The sequence below is a fragment of the Eleutherodactylus coqui genome, chromosome 2 (genome assembly GCF_035609145.1).
Source record: "Eleutherodactylus coqui strain aEleCoq1 chromosome 2, aEleCoq1.hap1, whole genome shotgun sequence".
In the NCBI taxonomy this organism is placed as follows: domain Eukaryota; kingdom Metazoa; phylum Chordata; class Amphibia; order Anura; family Eleutherodactylidae; genus Eleutherodactylus; species Eleutherodactylus coqui.
This window is the reverse complement of record NC_089838.1, coordinates 137991641-138014579: the sequence shown is the minus strand read 5'-3', so window position 1 is coordinate 138014579 and position 22939 is coordinate 137991641. Positions and strand designations below refer to the sequence as shown.

The following is a 22939-nucleotide window of genomic DNA, read 5'->3' as shown; positions in this document are numbered from 1 at the left end:
GGCCTGCCAGAGTCAATTCTACTGGTGGATTTCAGGTACTCCAGTCTAACACTGTTCACAGGTTAGTGATTGGCGCTCAAGAACCAATGAGAGCAATCACTTACTGGAAGCTGTGTTTACAAACCCTGCTACCAGCAAGCGATGTTCTGCTGGCACCAAGAACTGCACAGAAGCCTGCCAGAACTGCAGGGAACAGCGGGAGGGACCAGACGGACCTGCTAGGTAAGTATTGCTTATTTTTCATGTAGTGTAGCTAGGGCTTATTTTTGTGTAGAGCTTATATTTTAAGACTCCCACCCCTCCCCGAAAATCAGGGTAGGTCTTATTTTTGGAGAAACATATTTCAGCTCTGAGTCAACCAAATCATTGCTTTATTACAAAGAACCTCAGCCTACAGCAGCCCAGATGTCTGCTTCCTGGATCTGTGTGTGCTTGACTTCAGAAGGAGGGGTATTCAGCTTGGCTCCGATCTATCCTTAATATATAGGATTTAGTGTAAGTGTGCTAGGAGTACTTTATATGGATTTAAAAAAACACTTGACTTCTTTAGGTATATTTCAACTGAGAAATGAGGAATCATTACTAACTATAAAGATTATATTCAGGTAGTTAAGTCGAAAGAACCTGCAGACATATTTATCTGCCTACCCAGAATATCAGATTTCCTCTTGCTCTACTTTTCATATTCCCAAATATTTATTCATTTTTGCTAAAGCATCACAGACAGTGTTCAGGTCGCACCGCAAGTCTTGCACCACATTTTCAATACTCCGGGTGTCCTTAAGGATTTCAATACTCTGGGTGTAAGGATTGAAGTACACTGAGAAGGGACGGTTGATTGACTTTGCAAAGTCTCTATAGGATTTAAAATCAGAGAAAAATGCATAAGAATCATAGCAGTAACGCTGCAATATTTTCTAAAGTTTCTTTTTTTTGTCTCTTTTTCCTAATAATGGAATGTACCTCATCTTTTCTTTGGCTTCATCAAAGCTTTCTGACACAAAGTATAAATCCTGAAAGGTAGTGATAATACATTCTTGCAAGCAAGTTGTCTTTGGATCAAACGTTTTCACAGTAGCTTTGTCAGACAAGGCATGCTGTAAAAAGACAAACCAAACACACCTTTTAAAATAGCGCTTAAGGAAATGAAGACAAACAAATCACGTGAGTTACTTGTTCTAGAATTAGCAACATTTTAGAAACAGAAGAGTCTATTTTAGCTCATTTTTGAAACGATGATGTGATGCAGAATATTGACGTTGCTCGAATCATTCATTAGCATTAGACACGTAATAGCTATACTTGAGAGTAAAGATGTTCCCATATTACATAAAACAATCTAACATGTTTACAAACATTAGATCTAGACATCAAATCAATGTAGTTATGTAAATAATGATCCGTCTAGTCCAGACTGACTGTGAGTCTATAGCCAATAGCAAAGTATTTTCTGATTATCCATTATGTGTATGATCATCTACAGTACATTTTCCAGTATCCCAACCAGTGATTCAGGTTTCACTTTGAATAATAATTTAACTTCTATAGACCTATATGATAAATAAGAAGTTCCAGTGTTGGTTGTGTCAGCTGTACTCCTGAGAGCTACTGTTCTCATGAAATAACTAACCTACCAAAATACATTGGAATAACATGATTCTATAGGAAACTGAGCAATAAACAGAAATAGCATAAACATAATACAAGTACATAATAGATGTCTTTTACAGATACAAAGCACTCCTATCATACATGTTATGGTGTACAGCAAAAATATGTGGTTCCTTGTTAGGCCAGCTGCACACAGGCATAATTGCATTTCGGAATCTGGAGCAGGCGTCCGCCCCTGGATTCTGCAACAAATACCGCCCATAGCATGCAATGGAGAAGCAATTTTTCCTAACATTGCTGAAAGGTTGTGGGATCCGGATCTACTCCTAGTGACTTCGCGGGAGAATCAGTACTGCGCATGTCTGACGGCTCACCGGCCAGACTATCCACAGTACAGAAGAAAGAAGAAAATGGCAGGTACGTGGGGTCACCGGCCGGGCACAAGGTTGGATTCTGGTGCCGGATTCTTCATCCGGAATCCGACACGTTTGTGTGCAGCCGGCCTTAGGCAGAAAAATCAGTGTGATGTTAAATACTTATATTTGCAAGCTTTCAGAGCACAGAGGCTCCTTCATCAGGCTAGTTAACTAATGATGCACTTAGAGAAAAGCACAAAATTTAAATGATGTTACCTCAAGACATTGTACATGGGGTGAACTATTATTAAGGTAAGCAAGAGCAATAAAAGTTATCACAAGTCGTAAAAAGCATTCTATAATACTGTACTTTTATCTTCTTTATGCATGAGTTTTTAACAATCGCATATATTTTATGTGAAATGCTTCATCTGGTTGAATTCTAAGTATGATTTTGATCTACTTCATAAATTTTAGGTCCCTTGTCTGTTAACTAATACAAATTACCATACAAAAGAGGAGAATTATCATGTTTAAGAATGTGTTACTGGAGGGACATGACTTAGCAGTAGTGTATATTCATTACTAAGTGTTCAAATCAGTTATGGTCAGTTTACACAAACAGAAGGGGAAGGCCACTAAACCCTAAGGCTACTGGATGGCTTTAGTCACATAACCAGACACCGCTGTGAACACAATGGAGTCTCAGGACAAGTGGTAGGTTGGATACCTGGCTGGATATTTTTTGGATCGCAATATCACGGTCGCGGCAATCTGTGACTCACACTGTTACTCTATTGACTTAAATGGCTGTGCCATATCACAGTGCTACACAGTGATCTTTGGTTGTGTGACCCCCATCGTGGCAATAATCGCCATGTAGCTGTAGTCAAAACATTTTAATTGTGACCTTAAGGATTACGTTGAATGCTGCGTGGAATTTAAAGCATCTAAAGATGACTATGTATGCTGTGGCTTCTTAGCTTGATGATCATAACTAGAGATGAGCGAGCACCAAAATGCTCGGGTGCTCGTTACTCGGAACGAAATTTTTGCGATGCGCGAGGGTTCGTTTCGAGTAACGAACCCCATTGAAGTCAATGGGCGACCCGAGCATTTTTGTATATCGCCGATGCTCGCTAAGGTTTTCATTTGTGAAAATCTGGGCAATTCAAGAAAGTTATGGGAACGACACAGCAACGGATAGGGCAGGCGAGGGGCTACATGTTGGGCTGCATCTCAAGTTCCCAGGTCCCACTATTAAGCCACAATAGCGGCAAGAGTGCCCCCCCGCACTGTCAGCATAAAGATCGTTCTCCTCTGCCACAGCAGTAACAGCTGTGGCAGAGAAGAACGATGTTAGCCCATTGAATTCAATGGAGCCGGCAATACAGCAGGTTCCACTGAAAGCAATGGGCTGCCGGCGTGCGCGGGATGAATTGTCGGGAAGGGCTTAAATATAGAAGCCCTTCCCTGCAATTCATCCAGAAATGTGTAAAAATAAAAAAAATATACCGTATATACCGGCGTATAAGGCGACGGGGCGTATAAGACGACCCCCCAACTGTCACCTTATACGCCGGGAATACAGCGGAGCAAAAAATAAAAATCATTACTCACTTCCCCCGGCGTTCTGCGGCGCTGCTGCAGGATGTCGCTCCCTCCTGGTCCCCGGCAGAGCATTGCTTCCTGGACGCAGGGCTTGAAATCCTCGCCTCCAGAAAACACACGTGCCTTCAGCCAATCACAGCCAATGACAATGATGTCATTGGATGGCTGTGATTGGCTGACGGCGTGTGTTAGTTAATCACAGTAGCTTTCTGGAGGCGGGGATTTCAAGCCCTGCGTCCAGAAAGCAATGCTCTGCCAGGGACCAGGAGGGAGCGACAGCCTGCAGCAGCGCCGCAGAACGCCGGGGGAGGTGAGTAATGAATTTTTTTTTTTGACACTTTCTTTTTTTCTGTATTACCGGCGTATAAGACGACCCCCGACTTCAGAGCAGATTTTTCGGGGTTCAAAAGTCGTCTTATACGCCAGTATATACGGTATATACTTACCTTGTCCCGGCAGATGGAGTTCAGCGCGGCCGGCCTACAGTGGGTGTGAAGGGGGTGTGAGTCAGACCTGCCCCCTGATTGGCTCAGCGCTGAGTCTGACTCTCACCCCCTTCACACCCACTGCCGGTCGCCGCGGCTGAACTCCGTCTGCCGGGACAAGGTAAGTAATAGTATATATATATGTATATTTTTATTTTAACACATTTCTGGATGAATTGCAGGGAAGGGCTTATATATTTAAGCCCTTCCCGACAATTCATCCCGCGCACGCCGGCAGTCCATTGCTTTCAGTGGAACCTGCTGTATTGCCGGCTCCATTGAATTCAATGGGCAAACATCGTTCTTCTCTGCCACAGCTGTTACAGCTGTGGCAGAGAAGAATGATTTGTCTTCTATATGTTCTCAATGGGGTCGGCGCTGCTGCCGCCGGCCCCATTGAGCACATATAGAGAAGAGAACAGGAATCGCAGATCGCAGATAGGTGCGATCTGCGATTTCTATGGCCTAAGAAGGACCGTTGGGGTTCTTGAAGCCTAAAATCACTCCTAACGCTCTCCCTATAGCAGCTTCGGCATCAACAGCACTTTCCCTGAACTATGTCAGAATGCACCTGTGGCGAGCCGCGGGCGGGCAGATTTTAACCCCTTCCCGCTCCTGGACGTACCTGGTACGTCATGGTAGCGGGATACTTCCCGCAACATGACGTACCTGGTACGTCATGTCATTAAAGTGTCGCCGCGGTGACAATCGCGGCGACACAGCAGTGATGTCTGCTGACATAGTCAGCAGACAAGTGCTGCGTCCGGGCTGGGGACCAATCAGAGCGGTCCCTCCCCCACGATCGCTGTGATTGGTCAGGGAAAAACTCCCTGACCAATCACAGCGCAGCAGCGGACTTCGCGCTGTTTACAGTAGGGGCTCCATGTGCAAGCACCGCAGTGTGTTTCCGGTGCTTGTACAGAGAGCACCTACTGTGTATTCTATGAATATAAAGTGCGATTAGAGTGTAGATTAGGCAGGGAGTGAGTGTAGTGTAGTGTAGTGGAGTGGAGTGGAGTGGAGTGGAGTTAGTGATCAGTGTAGTGGAGAGGAGTTAGTGATCAGTGTGGTGTAGTGGAGTGAGTGTTAGTGATCAGTGTGGTGTAGTGTAGTGAGTGTAGTGAGTGATTGATCAGGCAGTGTAGTGTAGCAGAGTGGAGTGAGTGATTGATCAGGCAGTGTAGTGTAGTGAGTGATTGATCAGGCAGTGTAGTGTAGCAGAGTGGAGTGAGTGATCAGAAGTGCAGTGTAGTGTAGTGAGTGAGGGATCTGTAGTGTGTGATCAGAAGTGTAGTGAGTGAGCTGTAGCGTGCGATCAGCAGTGTAGTGTAGCGCAGCGTGTAGTCAGTGTATCCCTTGGTGTAAAAAAAAAAAAAAAAAAAAAGTTCCTGTTGTTCCCATTTTGTTACCTGTCCCGTCACCCGTTATTAGTTAGTGTAGCGTTTAGTTAGTCCGTCTAGTGTGTAGCGTGTCGTTAGTCCGTGTACTGTCAGTGTATTCGTCTGTGTAAAAAAAAAAAAAAAAGTTCCTGTTGTTCCCATTTCGTTACCTGTCCCGTCACCCGTTATTAGTTAGTGTAGCGTTTAGTTAGTCCGTCTAGTGTGTAGCGTGTCGTTAGTCCGTGTACTGTCAGTGTATTCGTCTGTGTAAAAAAAAAAACAAAAAAACAAAAAAAGTTCCTGTTGTTCCTATTTCGTTACCTGTCCCGTCACCCGTCATTAGTTAGTGTAGCGTGTCGTTAGTCCGTCTAGTGTGTAGTGTGTCGTTAGTCCGTGTTGTGTCAGTGTATTCGTCTGTGTAAAAAAAAAAAAAAAAGAAAAAAAAAAAAACACTTACGTGAATACACCACATAAGTTTCCGCGTTCTTTCCGACCCCCGTCCCGTGGTCACCCCATCCCGCAGTGTCCCATCTAATAAAACTTTTTCCCCGTGTGCCCCATTTTATATAAATATGGCCCGCAGGAGGTACACTTCAGAGGAACTGTATGCAATCATTGCATCAGACTCGGACTCAGGTAGTGGTGATGACGACCCCACTTTTTTGGCATTCTCCGACTCCTCATCCTCATCCTCATCCAGCGAGTCTGAGCTCCCTGCACCCCCGAGAAGGCGTCCAAGGACCGCCACTGACCCCAATGCATCAGATGCTCACTGGAGTACCCCGGAAGATTACAGACCCCAGATCCCTGATTTTATTGGGAACCCAGGGATTCAATTTGACACGGAAGGGCTCAGAGGGAAGGACTTCTTCAAGTTTTTTTTTTCTGAAGAGTTCATTGCCCATATTGTTACCCAGACGAATTTGTACGCCCAGAATTTTATAGAAGAAAATCCCACCTCCAGCTACGCCAGACCCGATAAGTGGACCCCTGTGGATGCACCAGAGATAAAAAAAAATTGGGGGGGCTTATACTAACCATGGGGCTAATAAAGAAGCCAACAATCAGGGCGTACTGGTCTACTGATATTTTGTACCACACCCCAATGTTCCGCATGGCGATGTCGAGGACGCGCTTTGAGTGTATTTTAAAATTTCTGCACTACAATGACAACCAGCTGTGCCCCCCCAGCGATCACCCCAATTACGATCGGTTGTATAAGATCAGGCCCGTAATAGACCATTTTAACGCCAAGTTTGCCCAGGCGTATGCCCCACAGATAAACATTGCAGTAGACGAGTCCCTGGTACACTTCAAGAGGAGGCTAAAATTCCGCCAGTACCTGCCCAGTAAGCGGGCACGGTATGGTGTGAAGTTGTACAAGCTGTGCGAAAGTACATCAGGGTACACCCACAAGTTCCGTATTTACGAGGGGAAGGACACTAAAATTGAGCCCCCAGAATGCCCCCCCGTGCTGGGAGTAACAGGGAAAATAGTGTGGGAACTGGTGCACCCACTATTAGACCAGGGTTACCATCTGTACCTGGATAACTTTTATATCAGTGTCCCCCTGTTTCAGTGCCTCGCTTCCAGAGGAACAGTGGCATGTGGCACTGTTCGGAAAAATCAAAAAAGCCTCCCTAAGACGCTGCTTGGGCAACTGCTCAGAAGGGGTGAGAGCCGGGCCCAATGCAGCGACAATGTATTGTGCGTTAAATATAAGGACAAGAGGGATGTCCTTATGTTGACGACAATACACGGCCACAGCAGTACCCCCTGCCCAGTACGAGGTACCAGTGCAGAGACCCCCAAACCAGACTGCGTCCTCGACTATAATAAGTACATGGGAGGGGTCGATCTATCAGACCAGGTACTGGAGCCCTATAGAGCCATGCGGAAAACACGGGTGTGGTACAAAAAACTGGCCGTGCACCTCGTACAGATGGCACTGTATAATGCCTACGTGCTGTTCCGAGGTGCAGGCCACAGGGGGACATTCCTTGAATTTCAAGAGGAAGTTATCAAGGACCTAATATTTGGGGACCAGGAGGTGGGGGAGAGGCCCAGTACTTCTGGAAGCGAGGCCACAAGAATTGTACCAGGGCAGCATTTTCTCAGTGAAATTCCCTCCACTGCGACGAAGGGAAGGACCCAAAAGAGGTGCAGAGTGTGCTACAAACAGGGGATAAGAAAAGACACCAGATACCAGTGTGAAACGTGCCCCACACAACCCGGCCTCTGTATAAATGAGTGTTTTAAGATCTACCACACGTCCCTGAAATTTTAATTTTTTTATTGCCCTGACGTTTTACCCTGATGTACTTTGCACAGCTTGTACATAAAGCCACATGCTAAGTCCTTCCCTTCTGAGCCCTGCGCCCTAAAAACAGTTTAGATTCACATATGGGGCATTTCCCTGTTGGGTAACATCATAGGTTACGTTTTCTCCTTCTGCCCCTGGTAAAAAATAAAAATCTGGGCCTAAACTGAGCATTATTGGAAAAATGTGAATTTTTCGTTCTCAACTCAAATTGTTAAAAACAATTCCTCAAATACCTGTGGGTTCAAACCGCTCACTACACCCCTTAAAAAATTCCCTGAGGGGTGTAGTTTCCAAAATGGGGTCAGTTGTTGGGGGTCTCAAATGCACTGGTACCTCAGGGGCACTGCAAACACTACACGGTGTCTGAAAATTATTCCAGCAAAATCTGCATTCAAAAAAAGCGCTCCTTTCTTTCTGAGCCCTGCCATGTGCCCAAACAACAGTTTACATCCACATATGGGGCATTTCCGTGCTCGAGAGTAATTGGGTAATGCATTATGGACTATGTTTTCTCCTTCTGCCCCTGGTGAAAAATGAAAATCTGGGCCTAAAGCTGAACATTATTGGAAAAATGTGAATTTTTCGTTCTCAACTCAAATTGTTAAAAAAATTCCTCAAATACCTGTGGGTTCAAACCGCTCACTACACCCCTTAAAAAATTCCCTGAGGGGTGTAGTTTCCAAAATGGGGTCAGTTGTTGGGGGTTTCAAATGCACTGGTACCTCAGGGGCACTGTAAACACTACATGGGGTCTGAAAATTATTCCAGCAAAATCTGCATTCAAAAAGCCAAGAAGCGCACCTATCCTTCTGAGTCCTGCCATGTGCCCATACAACAGGCTACGTCCACATATGGGGCATTTCCGTGTTCGAGAGCAACTGGGTAACGCATCATGGGGTATGTTTTTTCCTTCTGCCACTGGTAAAAAATATAAATCTGGGCCTAAAGCTGAACATTATGTGAAAAATGTGATTTTTTTGTATTGAACTCAAACTGTTAAAAAAATTCCTCAAATACCTGTGGGTTCAAACCGCTCACTACACCCCTTAAAAAATTCCCTGAGGGGTGTAGTTTCCAAAATGGGGTCAGTTGTTGGGGGTTTCAAATGCACTGGTACCTCAGGGGCACTGTAAACACTACATGGGGTCTGAAAATTATTCTAGCAAAACCTGCATTCAAAAAGCCAAGAAGCGCTCCTATCCTTCTGAGTCCTGCCATGTGCCCATACAACAGGCTACGTCCACATATGGGGCATTTCCGTGTTCGAGAGCAACTGGGTAACGCATCATGGGGTATGTTTTTCCTTCTGCCACTGGTGAAAAATGAAAATCTGGGCCTAAAGCTAAACATTATGTGAAAAATTGGATTTTTTCGTATTGAACTCAAACTGTTAAAAAAAAATCCTCAAACATCTGTGGGTTCAAACCGCTCACTACACCCCTTAATAAATTCCCTGAGGGGTGTAGTTTCCAAAATGGGGTCAGTTATTGGGGGTTTCAAATGTACTGCTACCTCAGGGGCACTGCAAACACTACATGGGGTCTGAAAATTATTCCTGCCAAATCTGCATTCAAAAAGACAAGAAGCGCTCCTTTCCTTCTGAGACCTACCATGTGCCCATACAACAGGCTACGTCCACATATGGGGCATTTCTAAAAACTGCGGAATCTGGGTAATACATTCCAAGTTTTGTTTCTTTGCTAACTCCTACTGTTTTATATATAAAAAAAGGTTTTATATTGAAAATCAGTAGAAAAAAGGAACTGTTCTAATTTTTGATGCACTTTCCTTTAATTCCTGTAAAACATCTAAAGGGTTAATAAACTTTCTAAATGCCATTTTGAATACTTTGAAGGGTTCTGATTTTAAAATGGGGCAATTCATGGGGGATTCTGATATACAGGCTCGGCAAAACTATGTCTGAACTGCATTGGTCCTTAAAAAATTTAGATTTTGAAATTTGCTAGTAAATGTGAAAAATTACTGCTAAATTTATATACTTTGTGGAGTCTGCAAAAAGTAAAATAACACTTAAAAAATGATTGCTGTGTAAAGTAGGCCTATGGGAAATGTTAATTAATAACTATGTTGTGGTGTTTGACTTTCTATCTTACAAAGAAAACAATTCAAAGTTTGAAAATTGTGAATTTTTCCAAATTTTCAGTAAATTTGGATTTTTTTTCCTAATAAGGACAAAATTTATTGATGAAATTTTTACACTAACATAAAGTACAATATGTCACGAAAAAACAATCTCAGAATCACCTTGATAAGTAAAAGCATTCAAAAGTTATTAGCACAGAAAGTGACAGATGTCAGATTTGAAAAATAAGGCTTGGTCCTTAAGCTCAAAATAGGCCATGTCATTAAGGGGTTAATACTCGGGTGACACCTGATCTCGCCAGCCACTCACTGCAGGGGGGTGGTATAGGGCTTGAACGTCGCAGGGGGAAGTTGTAATGCCTTCCCTGTCTTTCTATTGGCCAGAAAAGCGCGCTAACCTCTCAGAGATGAAAGTGAAAGTAACCCGAACATCGCGTGGTACTCGTCTCGAGTAACGAGCATCTCGAGCACCCTAATACTCGAACGAGTATCAAGCTCGGACGAGTACGCTCGCTCATCTCTAATCATAACATGTCAGCAAGCAACAATACTAATATTGACTTCATACAATCCTCTGCGTCTATATCAAGTGACAAATTCCATTTGGTAGGGAAGGGCTCTTTTCATCCAAAGCAGAATCTGTTTCTCTACATGTTTCAATGTCATAAACTCTTGGATGATGCTTCTAGAGTGCCAATTGCTATTCAATGGCATAGATATAGTTGATAGGATAATTACAGGGGCACATAGCAGTTAGAAGGATAGCCACCAAAAAATTAGACTCACTGTGGTAGCGATCTCATCAATGAATTAATCTGCCTCTGGTACAGCAAGTATTACACAGCACCATAAAGGCTCTTACATACGATATGCGTTTTAACGGTCACCTGAACATGTTGTTGAACGAATAATAGCCACGATCAAGTCCTGATCTCTAGCTGCGTATTTTCTGTCGTTCACACGGCCGGCTACAGCGTATCGACAAAAAAATATGCTACAATGCGGAAATCCATCGATTGGCAGAAATCCTTGGAATGACTGCTAAAGCTTAAATAGAGCCAGTTGTCTTTTTTTTCCCAGTGCTGAACGCAACTAAACCTCCTCCCCCTTCCTTTTTTTTTTCAGCTCCCATAGGAGTCTATGGGAGCTTCCAGTGTATCTCTGCAAAAGATAGGGCAAGGCCTATCTTTAAATGCAGTGTATTAAATTGGTGATGTGCTGTTTTTGCGGGCGTGATTTTTTTTACGTGGCCAAAAATTGCTCATCTGAAAGAATACTTTGGAATCCACTGCTTCAGATGGTCACGATTTTTGCCTGATTTTTGGACACAGCTAAATAGCGGCATATATACAGTCCTGTGAATAAGGCCTTAGTATGAAAGAATACCAGTGTTTGTAATGGGAATCCTAGTGATACGAGTTACAACTTATCAGTGGTTGAAGTGAATTAGCTGTGCCCAGGAGGGAAATGACAGGTTGCAGGAGGAGGGAGCAGGAAGGGGATTTAGACATAAATGGCGGGAGATTTAATTTTGCGCTTGTGCACTGATGAACGAGGACGATGGCAAGGTTCAATTAAATCACTTCTGGGAAAACCTATATAGTGACATATTGTGAGTGGAAGGTTATAAAGCAGCGCATGTGTGAATAGTAAATTAAGATATTTCATACGCACTCAAGCGGTAAGTAATTGGAATTAATTGGAAATAATATGTAGTACTTACTGGGATCGGGGAGATCCCCCTATGACTGAAAATAGGGCAGACCTCCTCCTATAGGACCAAAGATGGTTTCTAAATAACTTCCAGTGGCTTGTAGAAGTTTTCCTTTTTCTTTATTTACATACAGGTAATCAGGGGTTAATAGCAACGCGTTTCGGCGTAGGTAAGCTTGAGAAAGGCGTATAAGAAAGGATTTCCCCCTTCCCAGTAAGTACTACAAATTATTTTCAATTACTAACTGCTTGAGTGCGTATAAAATATCTCAATTAATTTGTTACCCCTGTTCCTTGGAGGGTTTTTTCTCCTCCATTTATATATGCTGCTCTCCATGTCCAGGGATTTCATGCAGGGCTATGGAGAACTTTTCAAAAGGACTGCTTTTGTGACAACACGTCATTTTCATCTCCTCAAGGCGCTGGCCTATTCTGGTTTTATATCTCTCCATGTGTGTATAGTGGAATTAAAGTTTTGCACAGATTATGCATTTAAAGGCACACGATTATGTGAATAGTATTATAAAAAAAATAAATAAATAAGTGGTATCTATTAAAAATTTATAATTACGTAAGTAATTAAATAAATGAACAGATTAGAACATAATTTATACGTATAAGACAATTGTTTTTTTTCCAAAAAGATTAAAGCTGGTGGGGAGCCAGCCATAGTCACCGCTCTGCCCCCAGGTTAGTGCTAGGGCTATGCGAAATGACTGCTGAGTGGGAATAAAAATATAACCAAGTAATACAATACACATGTCGAGAATGAAAAATAATTAGCTGGAGTGTAACAGCGAAATTAAATTAATTAATAAAATAAAAAATAAAATCAATGGATGATTTTTTTTTTTTATTCAATTTGAAAATACAACATGCAGCAAATTCTTTTCATATGGACAATCATCACTTGTGTGTACAGTCCCATAGGCTGTAGTGGGTTGTCCATGAAATATACAGACAGAACACGCACAAAAAATACAGTCATTCGAACAAACCTTAATCTGTCCTCATTTAAAGGTCCATTTAGACACAAAGATGATCGCTCAAAAATCGCTCAAACGACAGTTTGAATGCTAGCTTTGAGCGATCAATTTGCATAAACTACTAAGTAGCTACTCAGCTACCTAATAGCTTATTAGCATGCAAATGAAGCCTTTAGCTGAATACAGATAACAGCTGGAGGGCTCTTATCTGCTTTCAGCTTCATTGTTCTTCCGCGGGATAGTTGCTGAAAGAATGCTATCAGCACTACTCACAGAGAACTCAGCTTGCGGTCCTGATAAGCAACAACAACGGTTTTCAAGTTGGCTTGAAGTCAGCGATGAACGAAAAGTGCACGATGGGCGTGCATTTAGATGCAGCGATTGTTGCTCAAAAGATGGCTTTTTTGGGCCCAAATGGCTATTGCAACAATTTGTGATGGTGGATGCAGACATCTGATTTCATTTTGCTGTTCACATAAATGTTTGCCTAATGTGTCACCTTGTCCTGCTTCATCATTACTGCTTTACTTAATTTTTATTAAAGGGGTTGTCTCGCGAAAGCAAGTGGGGTTAAGTACTTCTGTATGGCCATATTAATGCACTTTGTAATATACATCGTGCATTAAATATGAGCCATACAGAAGTTATTCACTTACCTTTCCTGTGCTGGCGTCCCCGTCTCCATGGCTCCGTCTAACTTCAGCGTCTAATCGCCCGATTAGACGCGCTTGCGCAGAAGGGTCTTCTGCCTTCGGATCTGCCCGGCAGCAGCGGCGTTCTGGCTCCGCCCCCTTCTACGCGTCATCGCGTAGCTCCGCCCCATTATGTGTGCCGATTCCAGCCTCCTGATTGGCTGGAATCGGCACACGTGATGGGGCGGAGTTACGCGATGACGCGTAGAAGGGGGCGGAGCCAGAACGCCGCTGCTGCCGAACCGAGCCGAAGGCAGAAGACCCTTCTGCGCAAGCGCGTCTAATCGGGCGATTAGACGCTGAAGTTAGACGGAGCCATGGAGACGGGGACGCCAGCGCAGGGAGGGTAAGTGAATAACTTCTGTATGGCTCATATTTAATGCACGATGTATATTACAAAGTGCATTAATATGGCCATACAGAAGTGCTGAACCCCACTTGCTTTCGCGAGACAACCCCTTTAAGTATTTGATTTTACTTCCTCTATTATGGTGCTTTCACACAAGCAGAGTATTTCTGCAATACTTTCCTAAGACTCTCCTAAGAGAATAGAACCCATTGATGTCAATGGCTTTGTTTACATTTTTGTATTTTAGTTGTGCAGGCAAAAAAAAACGCAGCATATGCGCACTAACAGTCCCAGTGGAAGTCATTGCGGGGGGCGCACAATACACAAAGAGATGCATAGTACATTCCATAATTCCGCTGGAAAACAACACATCTGGAATGCTTTAGATGAATTAGCCATTTCAATCAGTGTGCCTTTGTTTGCCATGTGCAAATGAACATGCCGTCCAGCGGAAAAGTACAGTAAATTATGATGATGCGAGCGCAAAAAGGCCTTGTTCACTGCACAAAAAACTGTGCATACACTTGTATTACACTGACCTAAAGACGTGGAAAATCCCACAACAAAACCCGTAAATGCAGGTTAGAGAGCAGAAATCTGCAGTTGCAGAGTTAGCGTGGATACATGCACAATTGTGCGTGACTCAGAGCATCATATTTGCGCTATGAACAAGGCTCCAGATGTGTTCTCTTTCTAGCGAAATTGCGTAGCATATTGTGCATCCTGCTGCATTTGCACACCAGCCATAGACTTTTATGGGAACCTGTGGTGTGCAAAGGAGTACAAAAATAGAGCATGCTGTGCTTTTTTCACAGGAGCAAACTGTACATTCAAAAAAAAAAAAGAATGTGAACGAAGCCATTGAAATCAATGGGTTTTATTATCTGTATGCTCTGCTGGGAACCAGGAGGGAGCGACAGCCTGCAGCAGCGCCGCAGAACGTCAGGAGAAGTGAGTAATGATTTTTATTCTTTGCTCCACTGTATTGCCGGCGTATAAGGTGACAGTTGGGGGGTCGTCTTATACGCCCCGTCGCCTTATACGCTGGTATATATTTTTATTGTAACACATTTCTGGATGAATTGCAGGGAAGGGCTTATATATTTAAACCCTTCCCGACAATTCATCCCGCGATCGCCGGCAGCCCATTGCTTTCAGTGGAACCTGCTGTATTGCCGGCTCCATTGAATTCAATGGGCAAACATCGTTCTTCTCTGCCACAGCTGTTACAGCTGTGGCAGAGAAGAATGATTTGTCTTCTATATGTTCTCAATGGGGTCGGCGCTGCTGCCGCTGGCCCCATTGAGCGCATATAGAGAAGAGAACAGAAATCGCAGATCGCACATAGGTGCGATCTGCGATTTCTATGGCCTAAGAAGGACCGTTGGGGTTCTTGAAGCCTAAAATCACTCCTAACACTCTCCCTATAGCAGCTCCAGCATCAACAACACTTTCCCTGAACTATGTCAGAATGCATCTGAGGCGAGCCGCGGGAGGGGCAGATTTTAATACTCGGGTGACACCTAATCTTGCCAGCCACTCACTGCAGGGGGGTGGTATAAGGCTTGAACATTGCAGGGGGAAGTTGTAATGCCTTCCCTGTCTTTCTATTGGCCAGAAAAGCGCGCAAATTTCTCAGGGAAGAAAATGAAAGTAACCCGAACACCGCGTGGTACTCGTTACGAGTAACGAGCATCTCAAACACCCTAATACTCGAATGAGTATCCAGCTCGGACGAGTATGCTCGCTCATCTCTAATCATTACATAATATCATTCCGCACTGTGGTCAGGTATTGTGGACAGTTAAAAAGACACTTAGGGTATTCTTGAAAAGCTAAGCAAGAAAACTCAGATCTGAAAAGGTTTTATTTTATATGCAAATGTTAAAAACAATAAGTTTAAGTTTGTTTAGTTCTTTTTCTTAGTTTTTTTAATTGCATGGATACAATGTAACTTTAGTATCTATCTGTACAGCATATAAAACCATTATGGAAAGGACACTATTAAGAAGTTAAATGGGAGTGCTATTTATGTTCTAGTAAAGCATGATAAAAATAATGTAAACACCACTTAATTGCAGCAAAAATAGTAGCAATTATCTGTGCTAATGAGCCTAGGTGACATTACTTGCTTATGTGTCTCTGAATCTCCCCTTTCCATTATGAAATCCTGTAACTACTCTCATTATGTTACAAAGCTGACATTCTTCTGCAATATATTACTAGCTCTAGTATTTTCTTTTTTCTCTCCCCTTTCCTTTCTCTACACTGATTTTGATTTCTCTATTACGTGTCCTTAGCACAATTAAAAAATAGAAAAGTACATCTAAGGCCTCGTTCAGATGAGCGCTGTTTTCCCGCTGTTAAGCAGCGAGAAAACAGTGCCGTTATAGTCCGGAAAGGAGGCCATTCACACTATCCGAGGCGCGGGCTGCGTGCTTTCAAGGTACATGTCCTATCTTTGCCTGAACCTCGGAGCCCACATGCTAGTTTGCACTCGCATGTCCTATCTTTGTGTGCATGCGTTGAATCATCACGTCTAGCAATCGCTCATGTGAACGCTTCAATAGGAACGCATTGGTTCCTATAGAAGAGTGTTTTGAGCGCTGCTAAGCGGTGCTAAAACCAAGCTCATCTAAACAAGGCCTAAAGAAAATGTGACCCAGGAGAAACACTGAAAAACTGTGCAAATAATATTGCTTATATGATATAAATTTTTAGACTTGACCCTTTAGTGACTGGCCTATTTGACACCTTAATGAAGAGTCTTTTTTTTTTTTTTTTTTATTAGTCAACACAGGATGTCTTGTTTTTTGTGCAATGAGTTGTATGTTTTAATGCCTTTACCACTTTGAAGTACATATAAGATACTGTGGAACTTTTTTTTAAAGTGTTTTGGTGGGATGAAAAATTTTTTTCCTCTTATGGGGTTCACCGTACGGATTAAATGACATGTTACCTTTATTTTGAGTTTCAGCTTGATTATATATTGATTAAAGCAATACTTAATTTGCATAGCTTTTTATGTGCTACTGCCTTTACAGAATAAAAACGCTTTGAAAAAATAATTGTATTTGCATTACTGCAATTCAAGGCCCAGAACATTTTTACTTTTCTTCTAAGCGAGCTATTTCAGGTCTTGCTTATTGTAGAATGAGTTGTAATTTTCATTGGTATGATTTTCGTATATATGCAACTTTTTAATCACTGCTTATTGCCTTTTTGGAAGCAGATTAATGAAAAACAACAACTCTAGTGTTATTTTTTCATTTTCTTTTTTTTATGGTGCTCACCATTTCACCATATAGAATAAATAATATGCTATAATCACTGTAGGCTATGAAAATCCTCTCTGAAGACCACTACCACTGCAAGAATTAAGGCCCATTTACACTGGACGATTATCGCTAAAACTTCGCTCATCGGCGATCGTTTTAGCGATAATCAGTGCGTGTAAATGGGCGCAGGGCACCCGCATTTCAGACTCTTTTCGCTGATCTTTAAAATCAATTGGGCTTGATTTTAGCAATCAGTTTTATCCGTCGTTCTCCACGGGTAGTGCTGATAGCATTGTTTCCCCTGTGGAGAACAAAGGATCTGAGCGCAGATAATAGCCTCAGGCTATTAGCCTGCACTCAGTGAAGGCTTCATTAACATACATAATTGGCATTTAAGTAGCTGAGAAGCTACTTGAATACCAATTATTTTTTATGCAAAATAATTGCTCAAAGCTATCACTTAGACTGTGGTTTGAGGGATCTTTGAGCAATTATCTGCTCGTGTAAATGGGCCTTTACTCAAACTTTTAATAAGAATTACTAAAAATAATATGGGCTGATAGGTGGAAGACATTACAACCTAATGATTGCTCAATGAAGGCTAGTGTTGTATATCAGAGCAATCCTATTTTAATAGTAGGGCCATGGAGGAGAAGAAATCCTTGCTGCCTATATCATAGATCTCTGTAATGGGAATATACTAGTACCCGCAATAAGTATTTTAAGGCCCATATCCCCAATCAAGTTCCCTATCTATTAAGACAGCTCCCATACCTGCACTGCATAGAGACCTAATACAAAACTATTCTATCTATATGCTAAAATCACTCTACAATACTCTAAGGGTCAATTTACATGGGATGAATGTCGGACAAACAATGCCCGACACTCGTCCCTGTGTGTCCTTGCTCCTGTGATACTGCACGGGAGCTGGTAGTACTTGCTCACTCTCTTCTCTCGCTCCCCTGCCCCTCTCCTTGGACTTAACATAGCGGCCGTTCAGTACTGAACGTCTGCTATTTACACTGAACATTCATCGTTCAGCTCATCATCCATCATTTATGCTGCAAAACAATGGACGATGAGCTGATCACTCATCGTTCAGTGTAAATAGCAGCCGTGCAGTATTGAACCGCCGCTATGTTATGTCAATGGAGAGGGGCGGGGGGAGCGCAAGGAGAGAAATCTCCTGCAGCCTCCCCACTGAGAGCTAATGATACTAGCTCCCATGCAGCAGCACGAGAGCGAGTATGTGCGGGAACGAGTGTCTGACATCGTTTGCCTGACATTCATTACGTCTAAAAGGGCCTTAATTTTATGATAAATAACTAACTTCTACTACAGAGTATATATGCTTTGTGACTCCAATCTACCATAAAACCTGGTGTCTGTTGTTTGTTCATCTACTTTTTATACTGTAATTCTCCTTATGAGGCAGTTAGTTATTAGGGCTGCTGAAACGCGTAAAGATCGAGTAAGAGAAGCTGGATATCTATCTTATAATTAGAGTATTGTAGAGGAAATTTAGCATAGAGATAGAATGTTGAATCCCATTCACTACCAAGTAGTCTGATGAATGAATCTGGCAGATGCCAGGCAAAGGCTATTTGGATATCTCTTATTATAAAACAGCAGCATGTATATTGAATGGTAGAATTAAATGCCAGGAATTTCTAAAATCATAGAATGGTAGAGTTGGAAGGGGCCTCCAGGGTCATCGGGGCCAACCCCCTGCTAAGTGCAGGATTCACTAAATCATCTCAGACAGATATTTGTCCAGCCTTTGTTTGAACACTTCCATTGAAGGAGAACTCACCACCTCCCGTGGCAACCTGTTCAACTCATTGATCACCATCACTGTCAGAAAGTTTTCTCTAATATATAATTTGTGTCTCCTCCCTTTCAGTGTCATCCCATTGCTTCTAGTCTTTCCTTGTGCAAATGAGAATAGGGCTGATCCCTCTGCACTGTGACAGCCCTTCAGATATTTGCAGACAGCTATTCAGTCTCCTCTCGGTTTTCATTTTTGCAAGCTAAACATTCCCAGATCCTTTTACTGTTCCTCATAGGACACGATTTGCAGACCGCTCACCATCTTGGTAACTCTTCTCTGAACTTGCTCCAGTTTGTCTGTCTTTTTTAAAGTGTGGTGCCCAGAACTGGACACAGTATTCCAGATGAGGTCTGACTGAGGAAGAGTAGAGGGGAATAATTACCTCACATGTTCTAGACTATATGCTTTTCTTAATACATCCCAGAATTGTTTGCCTTTCTGGCTGATGCATCACCGCCCACTGTTCAAGCTTTTCTAGATCTTTTTAAATTCTCTCCCTCACTTCCCTAGTGTTAGCTATCCACATTAGATTTGTGTTATCGGCAAATTTGATCAGTTTCCCATCAATTTTCTCCTTCAGATGATTTATAAAAATGTTGAACAACACTGGGCCTAGGATAGAGCATTGCAGTACCCCACTTGATACATTCTTCCACTTGGATGTGCAGCCATTTATGACCACTCTTTGAGTACGATCACTCAGCCAGTTCTGAATCCACCTAACAGTTGCCTTGTCAATCCCATATTTGGTCATTTTTTCAATAAGTATGGTATGAGATATATTGTCAAATGCTTTACTAAAGTCAAGATAAACTATATCCACCGCATTTCCCTGATCAACCCAGTCAGTGATTATTTCATAAAAGGAAATTATATTCGTCTGGCATGACTTGTTTGTTACAAACCCATGCTGGCTATGGTTAATAACTCTATTTTTATCCAAATATTTGCATACATGCTGTTTAATAATTAGTTCAAAGATCTTTCCCGGTATATAAGTCAGGCTCACAGGCCTGTCGTTTCCTGGATTGACCTTCTTGTCTTTTTTGAAGATAGGGACAACATTTGCCCTTTTCCAGTCTTCTGGGACTTCTCCTGTTCTCCAGGAACTTTCAAAGATTATGGCTAGTGGTTCAGCAATTACCTCCGCTGCTTCCTTTAGTATCCTAGGATGTAATTCATTTGGACCTTGGAACTTTTCATCCTGTAAGCATCCAATAGCATCTTTGACTTTTCTTTTGACATACCCCCAAAATCCTTTTTTATTGCTTTTGGCCTCTGTTGCAAGATTCAATTCATTATTAGTAGAGATGAGCGAACGTACTCGTCCGAGCTTGATACTCGTTCGAGTATTAGCGTGTTCGAGATGCTCGTTACTCGTAACGAGTACCACGCGATGTTCGGGTTACTTTCACTTTCCTCTCTGAGACGTTAGCGCGCTTTTCTGGCCAATTGAAAGACAGGGAAGGCATTACAACTTCCCCCTGCGACGTTCAAGCCCTATACCACCCCCCTGCAGTGAGTGGCTGGGGAGATCAGGTGTCACCCGAGTATAAAAATCAGCCCCTCCCGCAGCTCGCCACAGATGCGTTGTGAGATAGCTGAGGGACAGTGGTATCGTGTTGGAGCTGCTGTAGGGAGAGTGTTAGGAGTTAGTGTAGGCTTCAAGAACCCCAACGGTCCTTCTTAGGGCCACATCTAACCGTGTGCAGTAGTGTGGAGGCTGCTTTTAGCAGTGTTGCACATTTTTTTTTTTTGGTATATCGGCCGTGCAGAGCATTGGACCCTGGAGTAATAGTCCAGGGACAGAAGTGTGGAGGCAGGGAGAGCGTTAGGAGTTATTGTAGGCTTCAAGAACCCCAACGGACCTTCTTAGGGCCACATCTAACCGTGTGCAGTAGTGTGGAGGCTGCTTTTAGCAGTGTTGCACTTTTTTTTTTTTGGTATATCGGCCGTGCAGAGCATTGCGCCCTGCAGTAATACTCCAGGGATAGAATTGTGTAGGCAGGGCCAGAAGACATATATTATAGATTGAATATACGCAGTGGTCCTTTAGAAAAAAATATTTGGAAAAAATCTATTTGGCCTGCCTGTCACTCTGCTCAGTGTTCTGGGTCCGTGTCTGCTGGGGGTAGTAGTTCTCCAAATAAATACGCAGCCAGCTAAGTGTTACAGCAGGCTTGCGCCAAATTATTTCCTGGCTCTGAAATCACCGGTCTGTTGCAGTTAATAACAGTGCAACACTGCAGTTCCGTCACACACACATCAGGGACAGAATTGTGTAGGCAGGGCCAGAAGACATATTATAGATTGAATATACGCAGTGGTCCTTTAGAAAAAAATATTTGGAAAAAATCTATTTGGCCTGCCTGTCACTCTGCTCAGTGTTCTGGGTCCGTGTCTGCTGGGGGTAGTATTTCTCCAAATAAATACGCAGCCAGCTAAGTGTTACAGCAGGCTTGCGCCAAATTATTTCCTGGCTCTGAAATCACCGGTCTGTTGCAGTTAATAACAGTGCAGCACTGCAGTTCCGTCACACAGTCCAGGGACAGAATTGTGTAGGCAGGGCCAGAAGACATATTATAGATTGAATATACGCAGTGGTCCTTTTGAAAAAAATATTTGGAAAAAATCTATTTGGCCTGCCTGTCACTCTGCTCAGTGTTCTGGGTCGGTGTCTGCTGGGGGTAGTATTTCTCCAAATAAATACGCAGCCAGCTAAGTATTACAGCAGGCTTGCGCCAAATTATTTACTGGGGTTCCGTAAAGGAAGTCAGCCTGCAACCACAGGCAAATAAGCGGCACATTTAATTACAGCGTTCTGTTTCTGCACTACTGCTAATACACCATGCTGAGGGGTAGGGGTAGGCCTATAGGACGTGGACGCGGGCGAGGACGCAGAGGCCCAAGTCAGGGTGTGGGCACAGGCCGAGCCACTGCGGTGGCCAGGGGTAGAGGCAGGGCCAGACCGAATAATCCACCAACTGGTTCCCAAAGCGCCCCCTCGCGCCATGCCACCCCGCAGAGGTCAAGGTGCTCTACGGTGTGGCAGTTTTTCACAGAGACGCCTGACGACCGACGAACAGTGGTGTGCAACCTTTGTCGCGCCAAGATCAGCTGGGGAGGCACCACCACCAGCATGCGCAGACATATGATGGCCAAGCACCCCACAAGGTGGGACGATGCCCATTCACCGCCTCCGGTTTGCACCACTGCCTCTCCCCCTGTGCCCCAACCTGCCACTGAGATCCAACCCCCCTCTGAGGACACAGGCAGTACCGTCTCCTGGCCTGCACCCACACCCTCACCTCCGCTGTCCTCGGCCCCATCCAGCAATGTCTTTCAGCGTAGCGTCCAGACGTCGCTAGCGCCACAGTTTGAGCGCAAGCGCAAGTACGACGCCACGCACCCGCACGCTCAAGCGTTAAACGGGCACATTGCAAAATTGATCAGCCTAGAGATGCTGCCGTATAGGCTTGTGGAAACGGAGGCTTTCAAAAGCATGATGGCGGTCGCGGCCCCGCGCTACTCGGTTCCCAGTCGTCACTACTTTTCCCGATGTGCCGTCCCAGGCCTGCACGACCACGTCTCCCGCAACATTGTACGCTCCCTCACCAACGCGGTTACTGCCAAGGTCCACTTAACAATGGACACGTGGACAAGCACAGGCGGGCAGGGCCACTATATCTCCCTGACGGCACATTGGGTGAATTTAGTGGAGGCTGGGACAGAGTCAGAGCCTGGGACCGCTCACGTCCTACCCACCCCCCGAATTGCGTGCCCCAGCTCGGTGGTGGTATCTGTGGGGGTGTATGCTTCCTCCACTAAAGCACCCTCCTCCTCCTCCTACGCAACCTCTGTCTCGCAATCAAGATGTGTCAGCAGCAGCAGCACGTCGCCAGCAGTCGGTGTCACGCGGCGTGGCAGCACAGCGGTGGGCAAGCGTCAGCAGGCCGTGCTGAAACTACTCAGCTTAGGAGAGAAGAGCCACACGGCCCACGAACTGCTGCAGGGTCTGAGAGAGCAGACCGACCGCTGGCTTGCGCCGCTGAGCCTCCAACCGGGCATGGTCGTGTGTGACAACGGGCGTAACCTGGTGGCGGCTCTGCAGCTCGGCAGCCTCACGCACATGCCATGCCTGGCCCATGTCTTTAATTTGCTGGTTCAGCACTTTCTGAAAAGCTACCCCCACTTGTCATACCTGCTCGGAAAGGTGCGC

General features: G+C 43.9%; 1 protein-coding gene across 1 annotated transcript in view; it reads right to left on the bottom strand.

The window, feature by feature from the left end:
* Positions 1 to 680: 680 nt before the first annotated feature.
* The window catches only part of TPH2 (tryptophan hydroxylase 2), a 277456-nt gene continuing 255197 nt past the window's right edge, over positions 681 to 22939 (bottom strand). The window contains exons 10-11 of the mRNA XM_066589875.1: positions 964 to 1097; positions 681 to 855 (exon numbers count right to left, since the gene is read on the bottom strand). Of these exons, the coding sequence (XP_066445972.1) occupies positions 681 to 855; positions 964 to 1097 (309 nt within the window). The remainder of the gene's footprint in view (positions 856 to 963; positions 1098 to 22939) is intronic.